Genomic DNA, 22,322 nt, shown 5'->3' with positions numbered 1-22,322 from the left:
GCTCGAGTCTTGTCCGCGTTGCTTACTAACGTTACATGGCCCAATGGTGGCTGCTACTAAATTCCAAACGAGCAAGATTCTCTAGTAAATCAATGAATTGCCACAAAGGTTTAAGGAAAACTATATTTATCAGTTATCTGGCATTAAAGACCGCAACAAGTACATAGTATGTATGACTTTATTTTGCTGAAAATAACACCTGAATCCTACTATATATTACTAGCTAGCTGTATTTCCTAAACCGACCCATGGTACACCGGTTGGCCATGGTGTTTACTGTCATTGTTGCTTGCTAATATTACAGAAACACAAGACGAGGCGTGATTTAACGTGACCACGCCCCGAGTAGGGTGCAGCCGTAGGGTACTTCCTTACTCCCATGTAATTAGCCTAACTTTTGGTGGCATCCTAAGCAAACTACTGACTTTTTTTTGTCGTTTCGCTAAAGGTTTTCAGCAGGCTCACAAGTCGTTATTAACATACTTGGCTGTCACAACAACAAATTATTTGCATGATATTTATTTTGCCAAACTAATTTGTTACCAGGCCTGCTGACACTGACTGTAAAGCTGTCCCATCACACTTACATCACTGTTTGTTTACCCCTAACTTTTTGCCGGTTAGCTGGCTGGCTAGTGAGAAGTTAATCTTGATCTAATTTGTTAGTATTAGATATGTTGCGTAACTACTTCCAGTCTTTGCCTGCCCTTGATTGGTCTAGGTATTTTTTTTTAAAGTTGAGTGGACCACCAAGTGCTGAAGCACGTAGTGCATAAAATCATCTGTCCTCTGTTGCAACACTCACTATCAAGTTCCAAACTGCCTCTGGAAGCAACGTCAGCACAATAACTGTTCGTCGTGAGCTTCATGAAATAGGTTTCCATGGCCGAGCAGTCACACACAAGCAAGCCTAAGATCATCATGCGCAATGCCAAGTGTCAGCTGGAGGGGTGTAGCTGAGTGGTTAGAGTGTTGGGCCAATAACCAAAAGGTTGCTGGATCAAATCCCGAGCTGACAAGCGAAACATCTGGCGTTCTGCCCCTGAACAAGGAAGGTAACCCATGGTTCCCTGGTAGGCCGTCATTGTAAATAAGAATTTGTTCTTACCTGACTTGCCTAGTTAATTAAAGGATAAATTTAACAACAAAAAACAAAGCCTGTAGCCAATGGACCTTGGAGCAGTGGAAACATGTTCTCTGGAGTGATGAATCACGCTTCGCCATCTGGCAGTCCAAAGAACGAATCTGGCCAGGAGAACGTTACCTTGCAGAGTGCATCGTGCCAACTGTGAAGTTTGGTAGAGGAGGAGTATGGTCTCGGGCTGTTTTTCATGGTTTGGCCCCATAAGTTCCAGTGAAGGGAAATCTTAACCCTACAGCGTACAATGACATTCTAGACGATTCTGTGCATCCAACTTTGTGGCAACAGTTTGGTGAAGGCCCTTACCTGTTTCAGCATGACAATTGCCCCCATGCACAAAGCGAGGTCCATACAGAAATGGTTTGTCAAGATTGGTGTGGAAAAACTTGACTGGCCTGCACAGAGCCCTGACCTGAACCCCATCAAACACCTTTGGGATGAATTGGAACGCTGACTACGAGCCAGGCCTAATTGCCCAACATCTGTGCCCCAGCTCACTAATGCTCTTGTGGCTGAATGGAAGCAAGTCCCTGCAGCAATGTTCCAACATCTAGTGGAAAGCCTTCCCAGAAGAGTGGAGGCTGTTATAGTAGCAAGGGTGGGGCCAGAATATACAGTGTTTGGAAAGTATTCAGACCCCTTCCCTTTTCACATTTTGTTTCGTTACAGCCTTAATCTAAAATTGATGAGGAAAATTGTTTAATCAATCGACACACAATACCCCATAATGACAATGCAAAAACAGGTTTTTAGAAATGTATATTAACAAAACATACCTTATTTACATAAGTATTCAGACCCTTTTCTATGAGACTCGAAATTGAGCTAACGTGCATCCTGTTTCCATTGATCATCCTTGAGATATTTCTACAACTTGGGAGTCCACCTATGGTCAATTCAAGTGATTGGGGTTGAAAGAATTGTCCGTAGAGCTCCGAGACAGGATTGTGTCGGGGCACAGATCTGGGGAAGTGTACCAAATTATGTTTGCAACATTGAAGGTCCCCAAGGACACCGTAGCCTCCATCATTCTTAAATGGAAGAAGTTTGGAGCCACCAAGACTCTTCCTAGAGCTGGTCGCCCGGCCAAACGGAGAAATCCGGGGAGTAGGGCCTTGGTCAGGGAGGTGACCAAGAACCCGATGATCACTCTGACAGAGCTCCAGAGTTCCTCTGTGGAGATAGGAGAAACTTCCAGAAGGACAACCATCTCTGCAGCACTCCTCCAATCAGGCCTTTATGGTAGGGTGGCCGGAAGGAAGCCACTCCTCAGTAAAAGGCACATGACAGCCCACTTGGAGTTTGCCAAAATGCACCTAAAGACTCTTAGACAATGAGAAACAAGCTTCTCTGGTCTGATGAAATGAAGATTGAACTCTATGGCCTGAATAGCAAGCATCACGTATGGAGGCAACCTGGCACCATTCCTATGATGTGGGGTGTTTTTCAGCATCAGGAACTGAGAGAAAGATGAACAGCGAAAAGTACAGAGATATGCTCAGGACCTCAGACTGGGACGAAGGTTCACCTTACAACACGACAACGACCCTAAGCACACAGTAAGAGAACGCAGGAGTGGCTTCGGGACAGATCTCAATGTCCTTGAGTGGCCCAGCCAGATCCTGGACTTCATCCCATGTGTACTTTTCCCCCCCAATTTCATGATATCCAATTGGTAGTTAGTCTTGTCCCATCACTGCAACTCCCCTACGGACTCAGGAGAGGCGAAGGTCGAGAGCCATGCATCCTCTGAAACACAACCCTGCCAAGCTGCACTGCGTCTTGACACACTGCTTGCTTAACCCGGAGGCCAGACGCATTAATGAGTCAGAGGAAACAATGTAGAACTGCATGCGCCTGACCCGCCACAGGTGTCACTAGAGCGAGATGGGACAAGGACATCCTCCCCCCAACCCGGACGATGCTGGACCAATTGTTCACCGCCTCATGGGTCTTCCGGTCACGGATGGCTGCGACACACCCTGACAGAGCTTTAGAGAATCTGCAGAGAAGAATGTGATAAACTCTTACTGGTGTGCCAAGCTTGTAGCATCATACCCAAGAAGACTCAAGGCTGTAATCGCTGCCAAAAGTGCCTCAAAGTACTGAGTAAAGGGTCTGAATATTTATGTAAATGTGATATTTAAAAATGTATAAAAAAAGTTTTTGCTTTGTCATTATGGGGTAATGGGGTATTGTGTGTAGATGGGGGGGGGGGGGGGGGATTTTTAATCCATTTTAGAATAAGGCTGTAATGTAACAAAATTCTGAATGTTAAGGAGTCTGAATACTTTCCGAATGAACTGTATGTGGTAGTAGAGAACACACACGTAATGTGTTGTGAAAGATGTTAAAAAATGTAATGTCATGTAATATTTTAAATTGGAAATAACTGCCTTACTCTTCCTAGGGTCCAGCAACATTGTCTGTTGCATTGGAAGAAACTGATGGGAATCCTTGATAAATACAAACAATAAAAAATATTAAAATTAATATCTCAAAAGTACCCTTGTTGATTTAGTTCATTTTAACACATGGTTTGGCACAATATACTCTTCAAGTTCATTACATTTCCAGAGTGGGCTCTCTGCTAATTATGAAGTTATGAGCAACACCAACACAGTGCGTGGGAACAAGGGAACTCTGCTGATGATTTGCTTCATGTGCTATCCTGATTGGTTAATGACATATAATGGCAATATCTATGTATAAAATGGGTCATCTTCCCAAGTACTAGAGATCTTACTCTGGAAAGCTGACTTGTTTGAAGATTTATATTTGTTCCAAACAAAAAATGTAAAGGTTACTTTTGAGATTTTCATATTTTTAATGTTGAATAAATTAATGTGAACATTTTTAATTTCAGAATCTAGACATACTCTATATTTTAGAGCACACTGAAAATATTATAAAAAATATTCAACTTTTATCTAGGGTTTTTTCCCCTTTTTTTCTGCTTCATTCTGTTTATTGTTCATGTTGTTTTGTGTAGGTTAGGGGCCTTTTTCTGTGTCAACACCCATTTTATAGATGAATTATGTATGGATGTATGATTCACTGATATGAATCAGTTCCTGCTCAAGTGTTGTGTTTTGTTTTATTCTGGGAAAAAAACAAACATCTGTTGTGACTGATGCTTCCTCTCCTTCAGTTCAGTAGCCTATCCTATAGAACTTTTATGCATGTGACTCTCAGAATAACAGCTGTGCACAGTGAGGGAGACAGGCCTTACCTATCGTTGGCACGAGCAAATCTATCTCTGTTCTAATAGGCTATTTGGACATCTGCATGGCACCTTCAGCATTCAGATGCTGAATGGCTTTCACAGTGTCAAATCATAGGTTTTATTAATTTGCTTGTCACTCAACTAATTGTCACCAAATGCGGTGTAGAAGTGTCTTTTTTTTTAAATCTTTTTTTTACCAGAGTATTTTTAGCCTACCGGAGTGGACGCAACTCGTATCCATCTGCTGATTGGGGTTTTCGATTGTTCAGGTTCACCATAAGAAAGTTTCGGTAGTTTTGCTTTAAACAGTCAGTGTATTTGGTCATTTTTACATGAACTGGGTAATTTCATAAAGGACGGCAAGATTTTTTTTTTTTTTTTAAGCCATAGAAACTTAGTAAAATTACTAACGGTTTTAACCATTTGCTTTTCAGACGGTGGTAAAATCCAAAGCTGCATTATATTAATTGGCTAAATGCCATGATCATTTCTAAAGATAAATATTGTCATAGTACTAGCTCACAACAATTTTATCTGTGAAAATGACCAGTTAATCAGTGGTTGATGGTGATTTCAGATAAAAAGTGGGAATTGCCCCCAACCCTAATCTGATAGTGGGGTGGTAGCTGCTCTGTCTGCACTATGGCAAAGGTACCTACATACATGGACACTAACAAGTAGCCACTCAGTTTAGAGAAGTTATCGCAGACAGATCCAGCTCAGAGAGGCCCAGTCCCTGAGCTCTCGTCAGCAGTAGACACTATTTTAAAATGGAAAATGTTAGTGCATCGAGCCGAATTGCATTCATTTGTGCCTCCTAATCAAACCGACTCTTACTGAATCGTTTCAAACTAAAACATATCGTTCCTGTATCTTATTGGCGCCACTGTTTCTAAATGCATATCGAATCGTTCATGAAAGGAGACATGCACATCCCTGGAATGATTTAATTAGCTACTAGTCCACCTATTCTTAGCTGTGCATCTCAAGAAGAGGAGAAGCCATAGAATTACAATCACCTGACAAGATTTCTATAGTGTGAGGGGCTTTTCACTCTATGGGAGCAGCAATGCAGGCTCATAGGTGTCTGTCTGTTGGGTGTCTGTTTTCACTGCAAAGCCTGGGGGTGGCATTCTGTTGCTTGGATATTGTTGTTGCCATGACGTTTGCAGGTGCCTTCTCCAACCAGGTGCATTGTTTTTGCAAAAGGGTGTCATCACTATTGTATGAGTCACTGGGGGCGCACATTCTGTAAACATGGAAAGTTGTTGACTAAGTTCATTATTATTGATGGTTATTATTGATGGCAAAGCTCTTCCGATGTTGATTATTAATTTGCATCAAATGGACATGAATAAACCCAAACCTTCTCAGTGGAAGGCTACAGTAGCCATCTTATTCTACGGAAAAATAATTTTTATTTTTATTTTTTTAAATGCTTAAACAAGTTGACTCTATCAACACTCTTTCTAAGCAGTCCAAACTGCATTAAAAATGTGTCGTTCCAACACAAAAATTAAACTACATAGATTTCCTGTCTGCCATGCTGTGACTGGGTGTGTTTGTTTCTCTCTGTCTGTTTCTCTCTACTTGCTATCGCTCACTCTCTTTCTCTTTTCTTGTTGTTTACAGCAGTTTGAAGGGAGGTGGACAGGAATCAAAGGTGTCGTCACCTAGAGGGTCAGTCAAGCCACGTTTCAGTCGGAGAGGAAACGACAGGAGAGAAAAGCAGGAGAGGAGGAGGGAGAGAGTCGCATCTGCTCCTGGCAGCTGTTCCAGCAGCCTGCTCTGTTTTCCCCTGCGTTTTGATTTAAATCGAGATTCATCTTGTTTTTTTTTGTCAAATGTGATATTACTGCTGTTGTCGTAATCATTATTGTTACTATCGAGTATTTTATTTTGTTTGTTTCGTCAACTCGTTTTCGGATTATTCCAGTTTCTTGTTTTTCTTTTTACGACTTTTTTTTCCAGTTGTGAGCAGAGGCTTCTTCCAAACTGTCCTCATATCCATACCAGTACTCTATCCCCTATACACACCTGAAACAGGCAGCTATTCTCTATCTCTGTGTGTGTTGGGGAGCTCTGTTACCACAGCTGTGTAAGCACCACTCAGCCTTCTCACTCTGCCTTCTAAGCCAGTCCTAGCCTGGTCCAGCGAAGTCCAGCCTGGTCCACTCTTCTGGACAGGGTAAGAGCTGTGTGTGTGTGTGTGTTTGTGCGCGAGCATGGCATTTGTTAGTTGGTGTGTGTCAGGGTTTCCGTCAGGAAAATGTGGCACTGGACATTTGACCTGCAGCATTTTTAATTTACCAGACATTTGAGAACTTTACAGGACCCATAAGTATTGGGTGCGTAACCTGATTAGGCCGTCCACCCACGGTGCTCACAATGACAGATTAGGCTAATTCTACAGAACATGGAAGTCGAGGATGCAATGATGTAGGGCTGTCCCCGACTGCAAATAATCTTGGTCAACTGAAAGTCCTCTGTTCGAATGTGTATTTTTCCATATAGACACATCCTATGTGCGTTTTTAATCAAATCCGCTATATATGTGTTGAGCTTGTCTGACGCTTGAAGCTCCCTGTTTGATGAAATGACACACAAATGACTTAAGAGGGAGATCAAGATAACCAGAAGAAGAAAAAAAACGTAACCTGTCCCGTCCATCCTCTTCCCTCTCCTACTGGTTCTTCCCAGATTCTGCCGTTACTCTCCTGAAGTTCCCGGTAACAGGCTAAACTAGGAGTCGGTAAACTTTCTCACGTGGAATGCCAATTTATCTTTCCATATATACGGTTCTGCGTGCCAGTTATGGTTTTCATTTTCGTGGAACAGTTTCATTTAATGTTATAGTAACATCTTTGTATCTCAATCATTGTCATCTGAAAATATCCATTTGACATTTAGAAAGAGGGGAGATCTAGTATGCTACAACTCGCATGAGTTGCTTGTTTTTTTTAGCAACAAAACCAACGCGTGCGCAACTAGGGGGCAAAACAGACGGGGTAAATACGTTTGCACAATGAGTACTTGTCTCTCAAATACATTGTTACAGTCGTTGGTTAGCTAGTGAATTTTAGCCATATTAGCATTGACATGAAATCAGTCAAGACACCTCAAAACAAGACATGGTATCGAGAACAAGATGAAACAAGCTAAAAACAAGCCATTTACGATTTCCCACATGGCGGTTTCTTGACATTCTTGCTAGCAATCTGGCCATCCAGAATCACAACAGCATGCTGACTTCTGCCTCATGGAAGCGCGCCCATCGTTTTAGTGGTCGTGTCAGCTAACCCATCTATCTATATGACTAGGATTGTGCATTTGGCTACTGGACAATGAAAGAAAGTTTATATTTAAAATAGTTTCCTCCACAGATATGGTCTGATGTTTGCTAGGCTACTTTGAAGCAAGGTAAGACATGCTTCATAATATGTTGTAAAACGTTCCGGTTTCAAACTATTTTAAGTATACGTTTTCAAAATGCATACTGCCTCCAGCTCATTGCAAAGAGATGTGTGACGTGCTGACGAAGCCGGCTTTCCGTTGCCTATGCATTTGCTGTTTGAGATGCTGTAGCAGCAGCTCTCGCGCTGCCTGACAGATTTTCTGTTCAAACGCTCTGTATGCTGTACGCGTGCGATGAATAAATAAAATGCAGAACGAATATACTGGAAAATGACCTACAAATGACCTACACGCGGCAATTTAATTCCACTAAATTATGCAAATGACCGTATAGATTGATAAGCATGACCAGTCAAATGTATTTCCATCAATGAATAGGTTAAAAGGCTTTATTTCGCAATGTGATTTTTGAAATTTAGTTTCTCTTTCGGACAATTGGCCAACGGCAATTTCATTTATCGGCTTTTGACATTTCTTTTTATCGGCCAAAAGCCGGCAATTACCGGCTAACGGAAACCACGGTGTGTGTGTCACTCACAGATGAATCCTTTTCTTGCTCCTGTTTCCAGATACTCAGCTCTGTAAAGACGTGAGGAATATGACTGCTGAGACACTTAACTTCGGCCCAGAATGGTAACTCGTCTTTTTCTTCTTGAACACTTCTGTCCATCTACCTCTCTTCCTCTCTTGCTGCTCTGTTCTTACCACTTTCTACTCCGTACTGAACAGGCTTTAAAAAATCCATTCCTTCCCTTACCCTCTTGCTCCTCTTCTCCTTCTATTCTGTCCATTTCCTCCTCCTCTCCTGGCTGCTGAGCCCTCAGTAAATGTTTGTGTGGAGATTCATTTGAGGAGGGAGGTGTAGGCCTTGGTTTGGTAGCAGGCCAGTGGTTGGACACCTTTTTAATAGACTGTGACTACTGGCTGGCTGCTGTGCCGTGTGCATTTTAGTGCTCCACCAACCAACATGGACCGTATCCACAACGAGCCTCAAAGTAGACGTGCTGATCTTGGATCAGTTTTGTCTTTTTGATCGTAACGAAAAACATTGGACTATATGGAGTGGATAGATCCTAGCATTCCTACTCTGAGACACTTTGTGGATACGGGCCCAGATCACTCCTCAGACCTCGCTTTCCGTGTGGCAACACACACACGTCCATGCCCTCTTCCTTCCCTTTTTTCTTCAAAAGTACCTTCTGTCGTAGTGGCTTTAGCCCTGTCTGCACGGGACTACTATTACTAGAGAACGTTGCTTATGTAATTATTACTCTAGCGTGTCCGTTTTTCCAGTGGACCATTCGGACTGGATTAGTTTGACCAAACTGCCCCGTAATTATTTATTTTCGTAATTTAAAAATGGGACCGGTATGACGGAAGCCTGGAGGCTCTTCTAGGCGTGAAGGTATTTGAAGTGTCTAGGGATAGCCTAATGTTGACCTAATGGCCTTCAGTTCAGAGAAAGTCTAAATAATAATGCGTGAACCATGACCTGTAACCTATGCAGACATTTAATTAACTGACATTTGGCAATTTATCAGTTCATTGGCACAATATCGTCCACTTCATCTTTTTAAGAGAGAAGTACGGCACTAGGACTGATGATATGTAACAAAACAGATCTTTCATCTGTAGGCTATGTGCATAGCGCTTTGTTTTAAGTGTCAATTTGGTCCCATGTTCTTACCCCAACTGGGTGCAGCACCTGTTAAACTCTGTAATATCCCTCAAAACACAGGGATGACGATTCACACGGGATAAGTATTATAAGAGGACCTGGGAGTTAGCTGAAAACACTAGGTTTTTAGGGCTGGGATAACAACCTTCCTGCCAAGTAAAAATTCGGACAAGACAAAAATTATGGATGTGGTGATTTATGTTCGTGCACATGATTACATTGCCTGAGCTCCCCCAGTAAAACTTATCCTGTCCGAATAGGGCTTTTGTCAAATGTCTGTACAATAGTGCTGTTGCTTGCATCACGACATGTGTTGGTATTTAGCCCATTTCATCATGTGTTTGTGTGTGTTGACTTCGTTCTCCTCCCTCCTGTGCTCCTCCTTCCTCCCCCAGGCTCCGTGCACTATCCAGTGGGGGGAGTGTGACGTCCCCCCCTCCTTCCCCCGCCATGCCAAAGTACAAGCTGGCCGAGTATCGCTACGGCCGAGAGGAGATGTTAGCACTTTATATCAAAGAGAACAAGGTGAGGAGGAGGAAGCCACACGGTGCTCAGTCTTATGAAATGGGTGGTTGCAATGACCAAGATGAAGTCTCATCACTACTACTACTGGTTCTACTACTACACCACTACTACGACTACACCACTACTACTACTGATGCCAATATTACACTGCTATTACTACTACTACTGATGCTACTACTACACCGCTACTACTACACCACTACTACTACTACTGATGCTAATATTACACCACTATTACTACCACTACACCACTACTACTACTGATGCTACTACTACACCACTACTACTACTAGGACTACACCACTACTACTACTACTGATGCTAATATTACACCGCTATTACTACTACTACTACTACACCACTACTACTACTACTGATGCTACTACTACTACTGATGCTACTATTACACCACTACTACTACTGATGCTACTACTACACCACTACCACACACACTTCCACTTCAACTAATACACTACTGCTGCTATTGCTACTACTATTACACCACTACTACTATTATTATACCACTACTACTATTATTATACCACTACTACTATTATACCGCTACTACTATTACACCGCTACTACTATTACACCGCTACTGCTATTACACTATTGCTACTGCTATTACACCGCTACTGCTATTACACTGCTACTGCTATTACACTACTGCTATTACACTGCTGCTACTACTGCTATTACACCGCTACTACTACTGCTACTATTACACCGCTACTGCTACTATTACAGCACTACTACTATTACGCTACTACTACTACTATTACACCGCTACTACTACTACTATTACACTAATACACTACTGCTGCTATTGCTACTACTATTACACCACTACTACTATTATTATACCACTACTACTATTATTATACCACTACTACTATTATACCGCTACTACTATTATACCGCTACTATTACACCGCTACTACTATTACACCGCTACTGCTATTACACTATTGCTACTGCTATTACACCGCTACTGCTATTACACTGCTACTGCTATTACACTACTGCTATTACACCGCTGCTACTACTGCTATTACACCGCTACTACTACTGCTACTATTACACCGCTACTGCTACTATTACAGCACTACTACTATTACGCTACTACTACTACTATTACACCGCTACTACTACTACTATTACACTAATACTACTACTATTACACCGCTACTGCTACTATTACACCGCTACTGCTACTACTACTATTACACCGCTACTACTACTACTACTACTATTACACTACTACTACTATTACACTACTACTGCTACTATTACACCGCTACTACTACTACTATTACACTAATACTACTACTATTAAGCCGCTACTGCTACTATTACACCGCTACTGCTACTACTACTATTACACTGCTACTACTACTACTACTACTATTACACCGCCACTGCTACTACTACACCGCTACTACTACTACTACTACTATTATTACACCGCTACTGCTACTATTACACCGCTACTACTACTACTACTACTACTATTACACCGCTACTACTACTATTACACCGCTACTACTACTGCTACTATTACACCGCTACTGCTACTATTACACCACTACTACTGCTACTATTACACCTCTACTACTGCTACTATTACACCTCTACTACTGCTACTATTACACCACTACTACTGCTACTATTACACCACTACTACTGCTACTATTACACCACTACTACTGCTACTATTACACCACTACTACTACTACTACACTGCTACTACTATTACACTACTACTACTACTATTAAACTACTACTACTATTACACTACTACTACTACTACTATTACACTACTACTACTATTACACTACTACTACTATTACACCACTACTACTATTACACCACTACTACTACTACTATTACACTACTACTACTATTACACTACTACTACTATTACACTACTACTACTACTACACCACTACTACTACTACTATACCACTACTACACCACTACTACTACTACTACTACTACACCGCTACTACTACTACTACTACTACACCACTACTACTACTATTACACCACTACTACTACTATTACACCACTACTACTACTATTACACCACTACTACTACTATTACACCACTACTACTACTATTACACCACTACTACTACTACTATTACACCACTACTACTACTACTACTATTACACCACTACTACTACCACTACTATTACACCACTACTACTACTACTACTATTACACCACTACTACTACTACTACTATTACACCACTACTACTACTACTACTATTACACTACTACTACTATTACACTACTACTACTACTACTATTACACCACTACTACTACTACTACTACTACTACTATTACACCACTACTACTACTACTACTACTACTATTACACCACTACTACTACTACTACTATTACACCACTACTACTACTACTACTACTATTACACCACTACTACTACTACTACTACTACTACTACTACTACTACTATTACACCACTACTACTACTATTACACCACTACTACTACTACTATTACACCACTACTACTACTACTACTACTACTACTACTACTACTACTATTACACCACTACTACTACTACTACTACTATTACACCACTACTACTACTACTACTACTACTACTACTACTATTACACCACTACTACTACTATTACACCACTACTACTACTACTACTAATATTACACTACTACTACTATTCCACCACCACTACTACTACTACTACTAATATTACACTACTACTACTATTACACTACTACTACTACTACTACTATTACACCACTACTACTACTATTACACCACTACTACTACTACTACTATTACACTACTACTACTATTACACTACTACTACTATTACACTACTACTACTACTACACCACTACTACTACTACACCAAATCAAATCAAATCAAATCAAATTTATTTATATAGCCCTTCGTACATCAGCTGATATCTCAAAGTGCTGTACAGAAACCCAGCCTAAAACCCCAAACAGCAAGCAATGCAGGTGTAGAAGCACGGTGGCTAGGAAAAACTCCCTAGAAAGGCCAATACCTAGGAAGAAACCTAGAGAGGAACCAGGCTATGTGGGGTGGCCAGTCCTCTTCTGGCTGTGCCGGGTGGAGATTATAACAGAACATGGTCAAGATGTTCAATGTTCATAAATGACCAGCATGGTCGAATAATAATAAGGCAGAACAGTTGAAACTAGAGCAGCAGCACAGTCAGGTGGAAGTTGAAACTGGAGCAGCAGCATGGCCAGGTAGACTGGGGACAGCAAGGAGTCATCATGTCAGGTAGTCCTGGGGCATGGTCCTAGGGCTCAGGTCAGTTGAAACTGGAACAGCAGCATGGCCAGGTGGACTGGGGACAGCAAGGAGTCATCATGTCAGGTAGTCCTGGGGCATGGTCCTAGGGCTCAGGTCCTCCGAGAGAGAGAAAGAAAGAGAGAAGGAGAGAATTAGAGAACGCACACTTAGATTCACACAGGACACCGAATAGGACAGGAGAAGTACTCCAGATATAACAAACTGACCCCAGCCCCCCGACACATAAACTACTGCAGCATAAATACTGGAGGCTGAGACAGGAGGGGTCAGGAGACACTGTGGCCCCATCCGAGGACACCCCCGGACAGGGCCAAACAGGAAGGATATAACCCCACCCACTTTGCCAAAGCAGAGCCCCCACACCACTAGAGGGATATCTTCAACCACCAACTTACCATCCTGAGACAAGGCTGAGTATAGCCCACAAAGATCTCAGCCACTGCACAACCCAAGGGGGGGGGGGGGGCGCCAACCCAGACAGGATGACCACAACAGTGAATCAACCCACTCAGGTGACGCACCCCCTCCAGGGACGGCATGAGAGAGCCCCAGCAAGCCAGTGACTCAGCCCCTGTAATAGGGTTAGAGGCAGAGAATCCCAGTGGAAAGAGGGGAACCGGCCAGGCAGAGACAGCAAGGGCGGTTCGTTGCTCCAGAGCCTTTCCGTTGCTACTATTACACCGCTACTGCTACTATTACAGCACTACTACTGCTACTATTACACCACTACTACTACTACTACTACACCACTACTACTACTACTACTACTACTACTACTACTACTACTATTACACCACTACTACTACTATTACACCACTACTACTACTATTACACCACTACTACTACTACTACTAATATTACACTACTACTACTATTACACCACTACTACTACTACTACTAATATTACACTACTACTACTATTACACTACTACTACTACTACTACTATTACACCACTACTACTACTATTACACCACTACTACTACTACTACTACTATTACACTACTACTACTATTACACCACTACTACTACTACTACTACTACTACACTACTACTACTACTACACCACTACTACTACTATTACACCACCACTACTACTACTATTACACCACTACTACTACTACTACACCACTACTACTACTACTACTACTATTACACCACTACTACTACTACTACTATTACACCACTACTACTACTACTACTATTACACCACTACTACTACTATTACACCACTACTACTACTACTACTATTACACCACTACTACTACTACTACTATTACACTACTACTGCTACTATTACACCGCTACTACTACTACTATTACACTAATACTACTACTATTAAGCCGCTACTGCTACTATTACACCGCTACTGCTACTACTACTATTACACTGCTACTACTACTACTACTACTATTACACCGCCACTGCTACTACTACACCGCTACTACTACTACTACTACTATTATTACACCGCTACTGCTACTATTACACCGCTACTACTACTACTACTACTATTACACCGCTACTACTACTATTACACCGCTACTACTACTACTGCTACTATTACACCGCTACTGCTACTATTACAGCACTACTACTGCTACTATTACACCTCTACTACTGCTACTATTACACCTCTACTACTGCTACTATTACACCACTACTACTGCTACTATTACACCACTACTACTGCTACTATTACACCACTACTACTGCTACTATTACACCACTACTACTACTACTACACTGCTACTACTATTACACTACTACTACTACTATTAAACTACTACTACTATTACACTACTACTACTACTACTATTACACTACTACTACTATTACACTACTACTACTATTACACCACTACTACTATTACACCACTACTACTACTACTATTACACTACTACTACTATTACACTACTACTACTATTACACTACTACTACTATTACACTACTACTACTATTACACTACTACTACTATTACACTACTACTACTACTACTACACAACTAATACTACTACTACTACTACTACTACTACACCACTACTACACCACTACTACTACTACTACTACACCACTACTACTACTACTACTACTACACCACTACTACTACTATTACACCACTACTACTACTATTACACCACTACTACTACTATTACACCACTACTACTACTACTATTACACCACTACTACTACTACTACTATTACACCACTACTACTACTACTACTATTACACCACTACTACTACTACCCACTACTATTACACCACTACTACTACTACTATTACACCACTACTACTACTACTATTACACCACTACTACTACTACTACTACTACTATTACACCACTACTACTACTACTACTACTACTACTACTACTATTACACCACTACTACTACTATTACACCACTACTACTACTATTACACCACTACTACTACTACTACTACTATTACACCACTACTACTACTACTACTACTATTACACCACTACTACTACTACTACTACTATTACACCACTACTACTACTACTATTACACCACTACTACTACTACTACTACTACTACTATTACACCACTACTACTACTACTACTACTACTACTACTACTATTACACCACTACTACTACTATATTACACCACTACTACTACTACTACTACTACTATTACACCACTACTACTACTACTACTACTATTACACCACTACTACTACTACTACTATTACACCACTACTACTACTACTACTACTATACACCACTACTACTACTACTACTACTATTACACCACTACTACTACTATTACACCACTACTACTACTACTACTACTATTACACCACTACTACTACTACTACTACTACTATTACACCACTACTACTACTACTACTACTATTACACCACTACTACTACTACTACTACTACTACTACTTACACCACTACTACTACTATTCACCACTACTACTATTTACACCACTACTACTACTACTATTACACCACTACTACTACTACACTACTACTACTACACTACTATTACACCACTACTACTACTATTCACCACTACTACTACTACTATTACACCACTACTACTACTACTACTACTATTACACCACTACTACTACTACTATTACACCACTACTACTACTACTACTACTACTACTATTACACCACTACTACTACTACTACTACTACTACTATTACACCACTACTATTACACCACTACTACTACTATTACACCACTACTACTACTACTACTAATATTACACTACTACTACTATTACACCACTACTACTACTAATATTACACTACTACTACTATTACACCACTACTACTACTAATATTACACTACTACTACTATTACACTACTACTACTACTACTACTACTATTACACTACTACTACTACTACTACTACTACTATTACACCACTACTACTACTACTACTACTACTATTACACTACTACTACTATTACACTACTACTACTATTACACTACTACTACTACTACACCACTACTCTACTACACCACTACTACTACTACACCACTACTACTACTACTACTACACCACTACTACTACTACTACTATTACACCACTACTACTACTATTACACCACTACTACTACTATTACACCACTACTACTACTACTACTAATATTACACTACTACTACTATTACACCACTACTACTACTACTACTACTAATATTACACTACTACTACTATTACACTACTACTACTACTATTACACCACTACTACTACTATTACACCACTACTACTACTACTACTACTATTACACTACTACTACTATTACACCACTACTACTACTACTACTACTACTACACCACTACTACTACTATTACACCACTACTACTACTATTACACCACTACTACTACTACTACACCACTACTACTACTACTACTACTATTACACTACTACTACTACTATTACACCACTACTACTACTATTACACCACTACTACTACTATTACACCACTACTACTACTATTACACCACTACTACTACTATTACACCACTACTACTACTACTACTACTATTACACCACTACTACTACTACTACTACTATTACACCATAACTACTACTACTCTATTACACCCTACTACTACACTACTATACTACTATTACACCACTACTACTACTACTACTACTACTATTACACCACTACTACTACTACTACTACTATTACACCACTACTACTACTACTACTACTACTATTACACCACTACTACTACTACTACTATTACACCACTACTACTACTACTACTACTACTATTACACCACTACTACTACTACTACTATTACACCACTACTACTACTACTACTACTATTACACCACTACTACTACTACTACTACTATTACACCACTACTACTACTATTACACCACTACTACTACTACTACTACTATTACACCACTACTACTACTACTATTACACCACTACTACTACTACTACTACTACTATTACACCACTACTACTACTACTACTACTACTACTACTATTACACCACTACTACTACTACTACTACTACTACTATTACACCACTACTACTACTATTACACCACTACTACTACTACTACTAATATTACACTACTACTACTACTACTACTACTACTACTACTATTACACCACTACTACTACTACTACTATTACACCACCACTACTACTACTACTACTACTACTACTACTACTACTAATATTACACCACTACTACTACTACTACTACTACTATTACACCACTACTACTACTAATATTACACTACTACTACTACTACTACTATTACACTACTACTACTACTATTACACTACTACTACTACTATTACACTACTACTACTACTACTACTACTACTATTACACCACTACTACTACTACTACTACTACTATTACACCACTACTACTACTACTACTACTACTACTACTACTACTACTACTACTAATATTACACCACTACTACTACTACTATTACACCACCACTACTACTACTACTACTACTACTACTACTACTATTACACCACTACTACTACTACTATTATTACACTACTACTGCTACTATTACACTGCTGCTGCTGCTACTACTAATACTACTATTACTACTATTACACCGCCACTGCTACTATTACGCCAATACTTTACTACTACTATTACACTACTACTGCTACTATTACACCGCTACTACTACTATTACACCGCTACTACTACTACTATTACACCGCTACCACTACTACACCACTTCTGCTTCTACTACCACCTAGTCCAGGAGTAGGCTAAATCTGGGTCAGTGCAACCTGCCCTAATTGTGAAAAGTGGCCTGTTGTGACTTGCCAGTGTGAGAGTCTATGCTACAATTTTATAGTTGAGTGTTGGATCATTCCAATCCCATAGGAAGTCATGTTTGTTTACATTGTTTTGTTCTTTGTTGTTGTGTCCAGGCCCCAGAGGACATGCAGGATAAGGAGTTTGCTGCTATTCTGCAAGATGAGCCCATGCAGCCGCTGGCACTGGAGCCTCTCACTGAGGAGGAGCAGGTCAGTCACACACACACACACACACACACACACACACACACACACACACACACACTTGTTCCCACCCAACTGGTATTCTGTACATTCCTCCGTTCTCTTCTACCAGAGGAACTTCTCCATGTCTGTGAACAGCGTGGCTGTGATGAGGCTCATGGGTAAAGGAGGTGGAGTCGCCCCTGTGGGCATGGCCCGAGGCAGAGGCACCACACGAGGAGGAGGCCGAGGTGAGAAGAAACGCACGTGTTGTTGCCCTCAAGACACTGATATAAGATAACCATTTGTGTGGGGGGGGGGGGGAACAATAGTAACTTTAGGATTTAGGGAGGGTCAGCTGATCCCAGATCTGTGCCTCTGGGTGAATTCTAACCCAATGAAAGGTGCACTGAGCTCAAGCCATAATAACACAAAAGGTAAACAGTTTATTTAAGCCAGACTTGCTTTTATGTGTTCAGCTTTTGTGATCTCATCTGACGTCTGTGATTCCTCTTGGCCCTGTCTAAATAGTCCCCGTCTTACCGCCTGGCTTATGTACTCCCTTTGCTTGCACAGCATTGTTTGCATATGAATCTCAAGTGTGTCCGGTCTGGTACAGTGAAGGAAATGGCGTGTCTCTGTGTGGTTCTTGTTCTAGGGCGAGGCCGAGGAGAGAGTGGAGGATTCTACCAAAGAAGTATTGAGGAGGGAGAGGTGGGCTTCGGCCGCGGAGCCAGAGAGATCTATCGCAGCCAGAGCTGGGATGACAGGTAAACACTCACTTCCTCTGTCACTACCCTGTCTCTCTCTACTGTTTCACTCCTGAAATGCTTAGTCATTTTCAGGTGTGATTGAGAAGCTTAACTGGAGGAGCGATTTAATTTTTAAAAGTAAAAAAAAAAAAATAATAAAATAGTTGAAGGTGCCCTTAATCCAAGTGACTCATCTTTCAGAAATGACCTTCCCGGTTCAGATAAAGGTAAGGCTTAAAATGTAAGAGTAACTTCTATTTCCCAAGTTTTTCCCTCTTCCTCCAGGGGCGAGAGGCGTTTTGAGAAGCCTGCGCGTGCCAGGGAGGGGGTACGTGTTGGATTAGAGGAGGTGATGGGTGTACCTGTGCCGGGGGTGCCGAGGAAGGACTACACACGGTCTGACAGTGAGAACTGGCGTACCCTCAGAGAGGAGCAGGAGGAAGAGGAAGGGGCCGACCCAGGAGGCAGCTGGAGACTGGCCGGAGCACGTAGATTAGATGGTAGCGCACACGCACACTATTCTGGAGACGTACACACAGCACAGAGTGATGTCACCTTATCTTTCCCTTCATCTCTAACTCTTTCAGACGGAGGCCCAAGGTCTGCAGGCTGGCGGGAGCACGACGGTCCGGTTGAGGGGCGTCGCAGGAAGTTTGAGTTTGACTTCGGCGGAGGTCGCAGGCGGGCCGGGAGCGAAGGGTTAGATGACGACAGAGACGGACTTCCTGAGTGGTGCACTGATGAAGAGGACGGAGAAATGGGCACCTTCGACGCATCCGGCGCTTTCCTTCCCCTATCCAAGGTTGGTGTGTTAGTGTGCATGTGTGCAAGGAGGTAGTCTACAAATATGCCTGTCTTTCTGTGTCTAGTTATTCTGTGAATTCAGTTGGTGGGTGACAGTAATACATTTTCAGCTAATTGTGTCTGTCTCTGTCAAAGGATGAGGAGTTTGACTTCCAGGGGATAGAGGAGGAGGAAGAGAGCCTGTCTGGCATGGAGAGGATCATGAATGGAGGACAGAGAGGTGAGGGAGCTGCACTCTTTCTTACCTTTAGTTACTTTTTAATTGATATCTTTATCTCAAAGGTTTATGGGTGTTTTTTAACTCAATCTCTCCTAATAAAAAATCATTTTAATTTTAATTCTGGCCTTTTTTCCCCCTCACCCTCTCCTCTCTAGTTGACGTCAAGGAATCAGCCAGTGACGGGGAGGTGAAGAACAGAACCAGTCCCCCCTCCTCCTCCGCCCCTCCAGCCCTGGGCCTCAACCCCCCCATGCCCCAGCTCTCCCTCACAGTGGCTGAGCTGGAGGCCTCTCAGATGGCCAACAGCCACCCTCTTCCTGCTCCGCTCCCTGCTCCTGCTCCTCTCGCTGTTCCTGTCCCTGCCAAGGCCAGCAAGATGCCAAGTGAAGGTACAAGTGTTCTGTGTTACTCTTTCTTTCTCTCTCTAATGAAGTTTAAATGATTTGAATTTCAAAGACCTGTGAAAAAGAGACACCATTTATAGATAGAAATTGTGTGAACACTAGCCATGTTCTCTCTGTGTTTTAACGTCCACTCCTCCCCACTGACATATTGCTCTGTTGTTGTTGTAGTAGTTCCTGAAGGATCACCAGCAGAGGACTCCACCACCCAGCAGAGCCCCAGCACCTCCTCCAGTCTGCCTCCCCCCCCTCCCTCCGCCTCCTCCTCCTCTGCTGCTACCCACCTCCCCCTGCCACCAGGGGGTGACACCGAGGATGACGAGGGCATGAAGCACCTGCAACAGGTAGGAACAATACTAGTCTGGGGACGGGTTTCCTGAACACATATGAAACCCTGGACTGTAAGACGGATTGTCCGAAACAACACTCTCAGTATGTAGTAATATTACAGAGGAAACATTGGTAAGAGTACAGCCCAGATAAGTGATGTAGTGTTTTATGAACCCCACCTGTCTGTCTTCCTCTGTGTGCAGGAGGCAGAGAAGATGGTGGCGTCCCTGCAGGACACATCTCTAGAGGAGGAGTGTTTTACCCAGACGCTGCAGGAGAGCAGAAACACAGCCTCTGCCCTGCCCCTCTCCCATGACGCTGCCATGAAGTGGTTCTACAAGGACCCCCAGGCTGAGATCCAGGGTACACACACACAGTCGCAACACACACACACACACACACACACACACACAGTCGCAACATACACACACACACACACAGTCGCAACACACACACACAGTCGCAACACACACACACACACAGTCGCAACACACACACACACACACAGTCGCAACACACACACACACACACACACACAGTCGCAACATACACACACACACACACACACAGTCGCAACATACACACACACACACACACAGTCGCAACATACACACACACACATACACACACACACACACACACACACACACAGTCGCAACATACACACACACACACACACACACACAGTCGCAACATACACACACATACACACACACAGTCGCAACATACACACACATACACACACACATACACACACAGTCGCAACATACACACACATACACACACAGTCACAACATACACACACGCAGTCACAACATACACACACACACACACACACACACACACAGTCGCAACACACACACACACACAGTCGCAACACACACACAGTCGCAACACACACACACACACACACACAGTCGCAACATACACACACATACACACACAGTCACAACATACACACACGCAGTCACAACATACACACACACACAGTCGCAACAC

The 22,322-nt window shown here is 42.0% G+C and overlaps 1 protein-coding gene across 4 annotated transcripts in view; it reads left to right on the top strand.

Annotated features, from left to right (window-relative positions):
* Nucleotides 1–22,322, top strand: part of gigyf1a (GRB10 interacting GYF protein 1a) — a 37,635-nt gene that overhangs the window by 805 nt on the left and 14,508 nt on the right. For all 4 annotated transcript variants that reach the window (XM_020490754.2, XM_031832246.1, XM_031832247.1 and 1 more), the window contains exons 2-13: nucleotides 6,000–6,555; nucleotides 8,351–8,414; nucleotides 9,855–9,984; nucleotides 18,748–18,843; nucleotides 18,950–19,067; nucleotides 19,475–19,586; nucleotides 19,854–20,068; nucleotides 20,156–20,370; nucleotides 20,508–20,592; nucleotides 20,748–20,981; nucleotides 21,165–21,337; nucleotides 21,527–21,686. In XM_020490754.2, the coding sequence (XP_020346343.1) occupies nucleotides 8,380–8,414; nucleotides 9,855–9,984; nucleotides 18,748–18,843; nucleotides 18,950–19,067; nucleotides 19,475–19,586; nucleotides 19,854–20,068; nucleotides 20,156–20,370; nucleotides 20,508–20,592; nucleotides 20,748–20,981; nucleotides 21,165–21,337; nucleotides 21,527–21,686 (1,573 nt within the window). In that variant the 5' untranslated portion in view covers nucleotides 6,000–6,555; nucleotides 8,351–8,379. The remainder of the gene's footprint in view (nucleotides 1–5,999; nucleotides 6,556–8,350; nucleotides 8,415–9,854; nucleotides 9,985–18,747; nucleotides 18,844–18,949; nucleotides 19,068–19,474; nucleotides 19,587–19,853; nucleotides 20,069–20,155; nucleotides 20,371–20,507; nucleotides 20,593–20,747; nucleotides 20,982–21,164; nucleotides 21,338–21,526; nucleotides 21,687–22,322) is intronic.

Source organism: Oncorhynchus kisutch, linkage group LG9 (genome assembly GCF_002021735.2).
Source record: "Oncorhynchus kisutch isolate 150728-3 linkage group LG9, Okis_V2, whole genome shotgun sequence".
NCBI lineage: Eukaryota > Metazoa > Chordata > Actinopteri > Salmoniformes > Salmonidae > Oncorhynchus > Oncorhynchus kisutch.
The sequence above is the reverse complement of the archived record's forward strand: the minus strand, read 5'-3'. Positions and strand labels throughout refer to the sequence as shown.